We start from the raw sequence: 12482 nt of genomic DNA on the forward strand, positions 1-12482 counted from the left end.
TGAAGTCTTTTTTGTAAGCTACATCTTAAAGAATGTGAATAATTCCTGATTTTCTGCACATGTGCGTTTCCCCATTCAATCATCGTTAGGGGTCCTGTTGCTGTGCCCACCCACAATAGAAAGATTTAAGGGAGGGACTTTGCCTTTCAACATTTAACCAGTGAGCAGCCTGATCCCGGTGAGACAGAGGGCTTTTCAAAACCTGGAACTAACCCAAGCTGACCTACATAGAGCCGGGGATCCCTCACATTTTAACCCCAGCGATGTAAAGAAAAAAATCTAACAAGCTTTTTAAAATATATATATATGTATAATGGATGTATCTGGTCTTGATACGACGCACGGATCCTTTGAAGAGCTCCTCACCATCCAGTCAGCTGGATCAGGTTTTTGACAGCCTAAATGTGAGGGGAAATAACTCCGCGGTGCTTATATCAGAGACTTCGCTGGTGTGGATGGACAGGTCAGAAGTGCATATGCAACACTGTAGGAGCACTGTTGGATTTATTTACCGCATCCATCTGGGATTATCTGCCTCAAGAATCCGTTTCTTGATCGGATGAAATGAAAAGGAGAATGTATGGAATAAACAAGCGCTGTATTTACATGTAAGACGACGGATAGGGCTGTAGACGTGATTACAAGACTCTGATTGTATGATTGCCACAGACTGACCTCTTTATAATAACAACTCTTCATTTATTGTCACCTCTGCAGATCATTTCATATTTTCGTGCTTTGGTGCCACGCTCAGGTAAGCGCAAAGACCTGGACGAAATTATGAAAGTTATTCTCCAATATAAGATTTTTTCAAGTAGGAACAGTTAAAGAAAATGTTTTAAAGTTGCAATAACTAACCTCTGAATATCGCATTTGAATATGAGAATAGCGGATATTATTAACATTATTTGTCAGGTAGATAGCATATAAGGGAAATTTCGATTCGTACAACCTGTTTTGGTGGTTATAAAATTGGCTATACATTTCTTTATCCCAGATTAGAAAGAAAAAATTATGTATTTTATTTTTCCCTTTACATAAAAAAAGGGGGAGAATCACCCGTCTCCTAATTTTAACCAGTATGTGAGGACGCAGGGCGCAGTGACCGACCAGCTCAGCCGCAGACAGATCAGGGTGTACCAGCTCTACAGCCGCACCAGCGGGAAACACGTCCAGATTCAGGGCAAAAGGGTCACCGCTACAGCTGAGGATGGAAATGTGTACGGTAAGAGCTGACCCGAGGCCTGCTGATGACCTTGTAGGATATTTGGCTATGGTTCTAGTTTTTGCTATGGAGCTGTACTTCTAACAGAGAAGCTCCACTAGGATCCTTCAGCTATTTTTATTAGAGGTTTGCACTTTTGCACTAACCAAAGTATATGTAGGAGAAAAAAAATACAGTCATATATATATATAATTTATTTTTTTTTTTTAAATTTGGGACCAAAACAGGTTTGGACTAACCTCATTACTATGACATTGCAGGCACAGAGCTCAGCCTTCAATTTTCTGAAATATAAATATCTTTGATTTTAAAAAAACCCAGAAGATGTTTAAAAAAACTTACTGCTATTCTCAAGGCCATTTCTAGAATCCTCAAAAACTCTTCTAACCTTCTGGATGAAAAATTATTACACAATAACAAAGATTTTTAACCTGTCTTTCCAGTTGCAACCATGCTTTTTTTTAGTCCAGGTAGCTGGCAATGGCACATCCTTCCTCTTTCTGTACAAGGCAAACAAAATTCACGTATTAATTCTGGTACATGTGGTATAAATTGAGCATGAAGATGTCATCGTGGTCTGGATTTGGAAATATAGTCACAACTTGGGAAGCTTGACAGTTGCAGCTTGACAGTTAGAAGAGTCTGACTATTTATGGACCTTCAGAAAATTTGAAAGCTTGCCTTGTAATTATTTTTCAGACAGTCAGATGTTTCGCACTGTTACTTATATGTACTGATAATACATGAGGGGCACAAACTTGCTAGTTTGGACTGATGTTTACAGTATATTTAAAAAGAGTGGATACTGGCCAGGTTGCACCTCTAGTATGAAAGAGCTCAAAATCTCAAGATGTAATATCTGCAGTAAAGCCTGATTTTTTTTTGACTGGATGTACGGATTGTGATTTTTACACACAATAAATGGCAAAAAAATGAGAGACTCTTCAGAGGAACGAACAAATTACTTTTTTTGTGTCCCTGACACCATTAGGCACTTAAGCCCCCGCTGGGGGCTGATGTCTTCAGGCTCAACCCGCATCTTCACCTCCAGCCTGCTTGTCCCTCTGTGAGGTTTTTTCAGGCCTATATGTTAATTCAGCCTCCCTGCTGTATCCATGAATCCATCGTCTGGCGAATTAGCAGCTGATTAGGGCAACTCCTTTGTCTTTATAGCCCCAATACACAAGGCTGTTGTAATGCCCGAAGGCCATAACTAACTGCAGGACAAATTCTGTTGAGAATGTGTATTCTGCTGCTTCCAATACTGGTCTTTAATGTTCAGTGATTCAGTGAAATTTGTTTAATCATTTGGTGTTAGAGGTCATTTCAACAGGTTTACCTTGATCAACAAGTGTCTCAACGCTCTTATTGACTCAACAGTTCATACTGTCAGTCTGGGGTTTCCATTTAACAGAGATATTGTCTAATAAAAAAGTAACTTTCACATACAAAAATATAACTAGTAGAAAAAGAAGGGAAAAGCAAGTTCTTACACTAACAGGTAAGAATATATATAAGTCAAATGCAAAAAAATTTGGTTGAATGTACAAACAACAGACATTAAATACGGTTTATGTCTGACACTGTGCAGTAAGTAGAAATTGTAGTTCTTCATATTTGAGCATCAACATCAATAGAAAAAGATTTGAGCAAAGTCTAAATAATATTTGCTATTCATCAAGGGACCTGCATGTTTGGCTGTGCATGTTTTGTATTAGATGTTACATGGAACTCTTGAAAATGCAAACAAATATTTTAAAAATGAAGACAAAAAACGAGTCCATGATTTCTGGTGTCACTTCACTTTCTCCCCTTTTTTCTGGCAGCTCGCCTGTTTGTTGAGACAGATACCTTTGGCAGTCGAGTGAGGATAAGAGGTGCAGAAAGTGGGCGCTACCTCTGCATGAACAGGAAGGGTAAACTCATTGGAAAGGTACAATATACATTCCTGGATTTCTTTTATCTGAGAGCAAGGAGACTACTGGCTGCAGATTTTAAAAGTGTACAGTGATTTTTGTTAGCATGGAAAAGTTTTGAATCAGTACCATGACAAAATTAGGTTAAAAAAAATTAATTTTATTGTTAAATTATGGTAATATTAAGCAGCCAAATGTTATGATCGCAAGCAGGAATTGTATCAAATAATCTTTGTAAGGGAAAATTCCACTTCACAAGGTGGCATTTATTTTAAAACTTTCACCCTTTGTCAAGCATAAAGATAAAGTGTAATTGGAAGGTGTAAAAATCAGTGTGACCAGTGTTTCTTTCAGTTCCAACCGAAGTAGACATGAAACACCTATTTTAATCCATTCAAGAGCTAGGTCTTCATCAGGAGACATACAATATCTGCCCAGCCTCACCTTATCAGATCTCATGTCCACTAAAATACACACTGCAGCTCCTATGCTAAAGCTTCAGTCCATTGACACTGTAGTTTCATAACTTGTCAGTAACCCCAGGACATGATGTGCTGGAAAAAAGGAATCCTCAGAGGACTGAGTGATAGTCGCTCAGTCTTACTGGCCACAGCTGACAGCGATGAGGGGAAAGTACCACACCATCATGCACTGCCTGAGTGTTTGGTCATAAGTCAACTCTCCACTTCCTTCATGGAAATGGAAAAGATGGGTCCACATATCTGGCTGACATGACAAGTCCCAAATCTATTCTCATCATGGTTTGCAAGTGTTGAAGGTGTGGCTGCTCTAATGCCTGTTATAGGCAAAAAGACTCAGGGAAAGACTCATGCTGCCAAATTCACATGAGACGGTACCTAAGTCAGGATGAAATCATTCATTTCTTTTTCAGAACTTCTGTGCAATGAGTACTGATGAGAGTTTACTGTTAAGTTCACAACTTCAAACTACTGAAATGTGTAGCTGTCACACTCCATCTGCGACAATTATTGTTATTTAGATATATGTTGTCGGTTAATCACATACCATAAAACAATTACAGTATATAAAGCTTTTTTCAGGAAAAGAAATTAGGCTGCAAAATTTCTTTACATCTTTGTAATCTGTTAGTCACATTTGGATTCATATTTTCATTACTTTACAGAAGTTAACTTTAGAAATTAACATTTTTTTGGAAATACATTTATTGTCTTTCTTGCCAAGAGTTACATGAGAAGATCGATGCCACACTCGGGTCTGTATGGTAAATATGAGGCTAAAGCCAGCAGCCCATTAGCTTAACTTTACATAAAGACTGGAAACATGGGGAAAAAGTTAGCCTGGCTCTGTCCAAAGGTAACAAAATTCACTAACCTCATTGTTTAATTTAAACACCAAATGTTGTGGTTTTACAGGAGAAATATGAGCCAAACTATTTCTGTTAAACAAATTAAATATAATGTATCTGTATGTCATGCAGTCTGTGTCTGTCTAACTTTAACATAAGAAACCTATTTTGTCTCCTCACGCAGCCCAATGGCCGGAGCAGGGATTGTATCTTCACAGAGATAGTACTGGAGAACAATTACACGGCGTTCCAGAATGCCAAATATGGGGGCTGGTATGTGGCTTTCACCAGGAAAGGGAGGCCCATTAAAGCCACCAGGACGAGGGAGAACCAGAGAGAGGTCCATTTCATCAAGAGGCTACACACGGGCCCGCCTCCCTTCCCCAACACAGACCAAAGCAAACACTTTGAGTTCATTCGATTTCCGTCCACAAGTAGAGCAAAGCGGAACAGGAAATCACGTACCTCTTCCTAACATGCAGAAAAGAAATGTACGGATGCCAGCTGTGATATAGGAAGAAGATGCAATTTGCAACAGATGCAATTTGCAACAGATGCAATTTTATTTTTGTATATTTTTGATAGGTAGAAAATTGTTAAAATGCCATAAATCTAAAGTAATATTGCTGTAAAATGATCATGTGTAAATACTGAAAGAGAGTAAAGCAGATGGATTATATTTAATCGTCCTGTGTGTATGTGTTGACTGGTGGGGAGCTGTGAAGGATGAAGGGACATTATGAATAGGGTGGTTCATAACAAACTGCAGTATGACAAAAACATTATTTTACCTTTAAATCGGATGATTGTTTCTTTGATACGGGGCAAATATACAGATGGGCGAAGAATTAAAGGAGAAACCTTACAAATGAGTAGAAAGACAAGATGACTATGACCCAATCCATAGGGCCCGAGGGGTCACTGAATGGTTTGATGAGTATGAAAATTATGTGAATCATATCCTATAACTTTTGCAGTCACCAGATCTTAACTAAGATTTTGGAGCGACGTGTTGGACAGCGCTTTCCAGCACCATCATCAAAACACCAAATGAGGGAATATCTTTTGGAAGAATGGTTTTCCATCCCTCCAGTAGAGTTCCAGAGACCTTTAGAATCTATGCCAAGGAGCCTTGAAGCTGCTCTGGCAGCTCGTGGTCGCCCAACACCTCACTAAGATGCTTTGAGTTGGTTTTTCTTTTATTTTGTCACCTGTCTGTATTTACAAGGTTAAAAAAAAATGCTCCAAGGATTTAAAATTCTGCATGAACAGTAAACCAAATTACAATGATAACACAATTCAGAAGGAATTTAGGTATCAGCTTTATGTCATATCATGTCATATGCTATACTGTACAGGTTTCAATTTAAGCATACAGCCCCTATTATTTCACACTGTTTAATGCTGGGGGTGGGAAAAATAAAACTAAAACCTCATGGAAAATCTCTGAAGTTACGTAATAACAGTTGCAATGTTTGCATGTAGTAGTTTGCATGTAGTAGCTGATAAAACTGTGGCAAGTTGTCAGCTATAACTAAAATCTGTCAATCAGGCCTTTGATATATGAATTGTCAAAGAGATTTTGAATGATTGAAAAGGCCTCCTTATAAACCAAATCGTCTGAGCTCAAACTGCAGGAGCATTGGTCAAAAAACTCCATAAAAACCATATCAAACACATACAAATTGAATTGGCAAAGACTTATCATTAGCAAACCTTTGTTCCATGATCACATGAAGTGATTACAATTATCAACTTTAAAAATATAAAAAATATGTTTATATATCTGATCTGAAATTCACTTATAGTGCTACTTTTAGCTAGATATTTCTAATTCACCTACAGGATACACTGCCTAATGTTTTCACTGGGGCCAATAGCATACCCAAGTCCCCAGTTCAGCTCTTAGCTTGGTGTTAAAAAGAGTTCACAGGTGAGTTTCAAAATATCAAATGTGAGCAAGAGCTAGAGGAACATTTTTGGATTTTGGGGCTCTAGTGAACCCCATGGTGGTGCTAGAGGAACATTCACGGGATCACCAAAACCATTAGGATTAATTCTCTGGGTACCATACACATCTGTACCGCATTTCATGGAAATCCATTTGTTGAGATATTTCAGCCTGGATCAAAGTGGTGGACAAAATGACAGACCTACATTGCCATCCTTAATGCTATGTTGCTAGCATGGCTAAAAATTATGGAGTGGTACATATAAACTACGAGGCTTTCAGCAAAGAATGAACTGTTGTTTGTGTTGCTAGTTGTACAAAATATAATTATAACCGCCAACAAATTACAATCAAAGTCAATAGTAGTGGCATGGCCAAGACCAACAGCTGTAAGGATACTGAATGTGCTGCATGCCAACAGATTCTTAGGCCCAAGACCCAAATATTGAAATAAAATAGATGATGGCCTTTTGCCCAGGACTAACTTGAGGGTGGAATGAGTGATTGAAAAGGATGAGGAGGAGTCCATCAGCAACCTGTGCAGCAATTGTGGAGTTATTTCAAACACCAATGCTTATGTCACACATGAGATTAGATTGTATTAGATCTATGTGTTGCCAGAGCTGACACAATGTTATGACAGATCAAAATGCTTTTTGGAGTCCAGCCAATTAATATAGCTCTTCTAATAAACTTGGCAAAGACGGAGGACATGAGCCTCAGACTGAAGTACCATTGATTGCAGGAAATGTGGCTGTGAATGTAATGATATCTATTTTTACCATTATGAGAGGAAAATATTTGACAACAGTCTGGTGGGAGCACATCAACTGATTCTGTTCCATTTCTCAAACAAAGAATTAAATATTTCTATTTTGTGAACGTTATGATCTGATTATCAGTTTTAATGGGTTCTAATGTAAGTTTGTGACAAGAATTTGACCTAACAAATTTCATCAGACTGGAACTAAGGTTGAGACAACTCTGTCTCAACTTCTGTTTGTCATAATATCTTACACTGAGGATCTGTCTTTAATAGTTTCCTTATATACACAGGAACTTTCTATACTATTATTTCTTTGTCTTCTTTCTATTTTATTATTTCTATTGAAGTACTTGTGTTTAAGTACACACCACAAGAAACATCAAACCTTAAACATGTTGACATGAAACAAGTCAACAAGAATGCTTGTGACATATTAAACATTATAATATAAAGTATGTATAAAATAGAATAGCAAAAAGATTGAGCAAATAAAACTAATAAATTTTAAAAATAAATCAAAAAGTAAACAGAATCTAAAACATGAAACTAAATCATAATGATTATTTTACACTGACAGTATAAGTGAAATTATGTTTCATCAATTCACGAGGAATCATTTACATCTACATATAGATTTTATGTAAAATTGTGAATTGAGCTTTCTCGGTCTTATCAGTAATACAGAACTTACTGGGCAAAATCCCTAAACGTCTCAAGATTCCTTCTTCCGAATGGGAGTTCCAATAGAGTTTACTTCCAGGAAGAATTAAGATTTCTTTTTTAATTGATCTTTTTCCTTTTTTTTCAATATTTAATGATTGATTCCATGGGCTATTAAGAAATTCCCTCCTCCTCTACACCCTTCTGTGAGGTCTGAGGTCAGAGTTGGCTAAAGGGCAGCATCCCCTGACAGTCACGGTGCATACTTGATGACTGAGCAGCACTTTCAACTCATGATGACCTTGTGCTGCCTTCTCCCTTAAATCGTATCCTTTTCAAAGCAATTGTACTTGGGGTCTGAATTCTATCCTGTTATAGTATTTGGCGCCCCCCAGTGGTAGCTAGAGGTAATTCATTTAGGATCAGGTGGAAAGTCAGCTGATTCCACCACAATCAGGAAGGGGAAGTTACAGTTCAACAAACTAGTCATGTAAAAATAGCAAACTCATTTGTTCATTCAGGTTTTTTATTTAAGAAGAAAAGGCTTCAGACTCAAAAGATGTTCGGTGGAGACGATGAAGATGGAGACTTCCTGTCTCCATCAAGAGGGTGAGTTTGTTTTTGTCCACCAAGCTAATTCTCTTAGCCGGTGAGCTAACTAGATTGAACCATTTAGCCAGGGTTAGCTGTGCTCGTGTATGGGCCACATTTCACATCAAATCTGTCAAATTATTGTGACCCTGTTAGTAGGTAATACATTTCAAAAGATAACTTAAAACCTAGGCGATTTAAGCTGTTCTCTTATTTAACTTTCTTTTATTCAGCATGAAGCACATATTTCAGTTTTAAAATATTGTTTTGCTGTGTCTATAATTCCTCTTCCACCAAAATACCAAAGGAAGAACTGTGAACCATTTCTGAATGACGAGCTTTTATATAACTTGTGTCCTTTCAGAAGAACATATCTGTGTCGCAGTAGAAAGTGACGCGTATTATTCACAAAAGTCCTGCTTGGTATGAAGTTATCCCTTACTCTCCTGCTAGATATTTGAAGAGAGAGCGGAACAGTCCAGGGAAGCTAAGAGTAGTCGAATTCCATGATGATTATTACCATGTCAAAGTTAGCGGCCACAAAGTAATTTCGTTTTACGGAGAATGACAAAGGTTACATCTGTAACAAACTAAAAAGTGTTCATGGAGCATTATAGCAGTTATATCAGATATAATTCCACTGATACCATATCCACTGCATCTCCGCTCCGGTCCCATTGCTGATCTGATGAATTATCACATGCTTTCATATTTCCACTGACTCTGTTGTCTGTACTTTTCATCAATGAAGCTTCTCATACTGTCTGATATGTTCACGTCTGCGGTAAAATTGGATTTCACATTCATATTTTAGCCCCTTAGCTAAATACTACATGTTATGCAGACATTGACTTTATGTCATAATTGACCCACCTTGGTAAATTGCGGTCTAATAAACCAAATCCCTGTTATCAAAATGCAGAGCTCAAAATGCTTAAAAGCTTGTCTGAAAGTAGAATAAAGAATTAAACTATTCTGTAATTTGAAATGAAGTTTTTACATGTGTAGGTTAAGGTTTTTTCTAGGTGTTTGTGCATTGTGTTATGGAAAGCCACTTCAAATGGTGGTTGTCTTGAAGTTGACAAATTATATGTTGCAGAAATTTGAACAGTGACCCTTTTTGTTACGACACATACTTACTATTAATATACCTAACCTCTCAGTTATGCGGCATTCAGTCACAGCTTTGCCACATTCTCAGACTGACAACTGAGTTGTGCTTTCTGGCACTGCATGACCATTGTGTTACAGCAGCACTGTGTGTATGAGCTGGTGGAGTAAGCAGCCAGTGTAGGGACTGAGCTAGAGGGAGGGGTGTTCTGAAAGCTAATTCCTCTCACATGCTGCTGGTTAGAGGAGTAAGGTGAACGCTTCTGCCTCAGCCCATCTCTGCTCAGTGGACACCCAACAGTAAGTCAGAGCTCCTCAGTTTCTTCTGCTATGCTGTTGAATCTACCACGGTGGTGTGACTGCACTGGGGAGTGAGAGATCAAGGGTGGCCCAGGGCAGAAGCGTTGGAACATACACTAGAAGGATTTTGAGTCACACATGCAAACAGATAGCTCCTCCTCATCCCAGTTCCTTACCATCGGAGATGAGGGCCTCAAGACTTTCAACATATCCATTCTGGGAGATACCAATGTTTACCGGTGGAAGGAGTTCCAGGGGTCAGTACGAGGTAGCTGTACAGTTTTCCAAGCTTGCCTTGTTTTGAAAACACAGAAACTTTTCAGAAATATTCGTCTAGCCTTGCATGTTTGATCCTGGCTGTTGAAAATAATGAGATTGGTTCCTATGAGATGATGTTACAGCATGTAATGGTTTAGTTGTTTGAGCACATCAATAGTTGTTTATTAATCAATGATCAAAAAAATGAATTACCAACCATTTAATATTTGATTAAATGTTGACGTATTTTTCAAGCAAAAATGTCAAAATGTTGACTTGTTCAATTCGGCAAATACAAGGATTTGCTGCTTCTCTCTGTGTTATATCGTTTAAATGCCATAAATAATAAGTATGAAAGTTCATTCTTGTCCTTGGAATCAGTAATTTATCCCAAAAAAAATCCATAATACTATATACTATTTTTTTTGGGAACTTCACACACTGCATGTTTTCTTCAATGGATGGAGTTTGCAATTGTCACGGAGCGTTTCATGTAGCTCAATGATGCTGAGCAAGTTCCACTGAGAAAGGCCATGAGATTCTTTTGAAAGTTTTGGAATTTTGGTCAGACAAAAAAAGCAATTTGAACGCATCATTTTTGGCATTTTTTTTTTTGCCACTTTTTGAAACATTTTCTGAAATCTTATAGACTAAATGATCGATTGGTTAATCTAAATGAATAAATGAATAATTGACCAGTTAATTGATCATCAAAATAATTAGATGAAGCCCTAGAGTTATCTGTTCTGACATTTCTTTTAGCAAATTTGTGCAGACGGAATGCACATAAAATGGTGTTAGAAGTTGTTGAGGCGTGGCAGGCAGCCAGTAACTGCTGAAATTCCCCAAATGAAGATTAAAGGCCTGTATGAGCAGCTTTACCTTTGTGTAGAAGCGAGCCTGACCATGGAGTCAGAGGCCATATCTTAAATCTGAGGCCAGGACATTTTTACTCTGACTGTAACTGTGAAGTGGAACAAACTTCAGCTGATCATACATTACATCATAGATTTAATGGAAAACATAATCATATCTAGATGATCTTTACAGTTGTTCTCCTCACAGGGCCAAGTTGGCCTCTCTGTTTGGACTAGACCAGGAAGCCAGTCAGGGGAACGAGTCATTTCAGTACACTGCACCCAAACAGCCCAGAAAGAGCTCCCATCCAGGTAAGACCATCACAACAGAGACAAAAGTGAACTAAGATTTTGCTACGACGTGGATGTGAACTGAATACCTATTTTGTCTGTTCACAGCACCAGCCACCCAGAAACTAGCTCCATCACCTGGAGCTCCAGCAGTCTTATTCGCCACAGCAGTCCAAGCCTTCAGATAGTGAGTACCCTTTTTTTAATATTAATTGAAGTAGTCCTCAAATTTTTTTCTGCTTTTTTTTCATGCTTTCTAAATGTAAGAAATCTGTGGGTTGCAGGCATTCACACCCCATTAAGAAACTTTCTTTACAAAGCTTAAAAACATGATTGTAATTTCTATAAATCAAATCACAATCCGCCAAATCATCTTATGGCCGAGTCAAGCAAAAAGCTTTTTGCCACTTTTGTCTTTTGCAGTATTAACGGACAGTATGTGAAGCAGGGAAAGCTCGGAGCAGCTGCACTGGGCAACCATACAACAAAAGAGGTTGGAGCTTTGCTAACTGGTCACTTGTTTGGGATTACTGGTTTAACTTTTGATTTTTATGAATAACGCACCTCTTCTTTTCTGCAGTACAAGCTGCTTCTGTACTTGAGCCAACAGAAACAAGTGACCACTGCCAAAATTCATATGGGCTTTGTTTTCACAGTGAGTAGAGACATAAAGAATATTGAATAAGTATGGACAAACATATAATCTGCTGCATCAAATGAATCATCAGGCTTCACTGAGTGGTCTTGCATATGTTTGGGAATTTTAACAATGTATGGAAATGCATTTGGATCATTTACAGGTCTGAAAATGGTTCCTAGCTGTGGAAAGTTCAAAGTTTTGTCACATGCTCTGTTTTTTAAATTGGTATAAATAAATAATTTAGAGTAATGCTGTTAATATACAGTACATTAGGAGAGCCACTGATATTTAAGAAATACAGTGCATTCAGAAAGTAGCGAGACGCCTTCACTTTTTTAACCTTTTGTTATGTTGCAGCCTGGTTTAAATTCATTTTTCCCCCATCGATGTACACTCAATACCTCATAATGACAAAGTCAAAACTGGATTTTGAAATTTATTTATTAAATAGGAAAAACTGAAATATCACATTGATATAAGTATTCAGACCCTGTGCTTTGACACTTGAAATTTAGCTCAGGTGCCGTCTGTTTCTCTCGATCATCTTTGAATTGTTTCCACACCTTGACTGGAGTCCACCTGTGGTAAAT

General features: G+C 37.9%; 2 protein-coding genes across 6 annotated transcripts in view; both read left to right on the forward strand.

Annotated features, from left to right (window-relative positions):
* Nucleotides 1-341: 341 nt before the first annotated feature.
* Nucleotides 342-5196, forward strand: fgf17 (fibroblast growth factor 17). Of its 2 annotated transcripts, none has more exons than XM_040155620.1 (5): nucleotides 342-608; nucleotides 718-754; nucleotides 1048-1225; nucleotides 3052-3158; nucleotides 4653-5196. In XM_040155620.1, the coding sequence occupies exons 1-5, from the start codon at nucleotides 565-567 to the stop codon at nucleotides 4941-4943; spliced, it is 657 nt and encodes a 218-aa protein (XP_040011554.1). In that variant the 5' UTR covers nucleotides 342-564; the 3' UTR covers nucleotides 4944-5196. The 2 variants fall into 2 exon arrangements, with proteins under 2 accessions (XP_040011554.1, XP_040011555.1); XM_040155621.1 differs by having other exon boundaries at nucleotides 1081-1225.
* A 3029-nt stretch (nucleotides 5197-8225) lies between these two features.
* fkbp15b (FKBP prolyl isomerase family member 15b) overlaps nucleotides 8226-12482 on the forward strand; it is a 30177-nt gene continuing 25920 nt past the window's right edge. For 3 of the 4 annotated variants that reach the window (XM_040155131.1, XM_040155133.1, XM_040155132.1), the window contains exons 1-5: nucleotides 8227-8454; nucleotides 11170-11273; nucleotides 11361-11439; nucleotides 11676-11745; nucleotides 11833-11907. In XM_040155131.1, the coding sequence (XP_040011065.1) occupies nucleotides 8405-8454; nucleotides 11170-11273; nucleotides 11361-11439; nucleotides 11676-11745; nucleotides 11833-11907 (378 nt within the window). In that variant the 5' untranslated portion in view covers nucleotides 8227-8404. Of the gene's footprint in view, nucleotides 8455-11169; nucleotides 11274-11360; nucleotides 11440-11675; nucleotides 11746-11832; nucleotides 11908-12482 lie in introns of all 4 variants that reach the window. The other variant, XM_040155134.1, reaches the window with a different exon arrangement.

The sequence above is a fragment of the Xiphias gladius genome, chromosome 19 (genome assembly GCF_016859285.1).
Source record: "Xiphias gladius isolate SHS-SW01 ecotype Sanya breed wild chromosome 19, ASM1685928v1, whole genome shotgun sequence".
Taxonomy (NCBI): Eukaryota; Metazoa; Chordata; class Actinopteri; order Istiophoriformes; family Xiphiidae; genus Xiphias; species Xiphias gladius.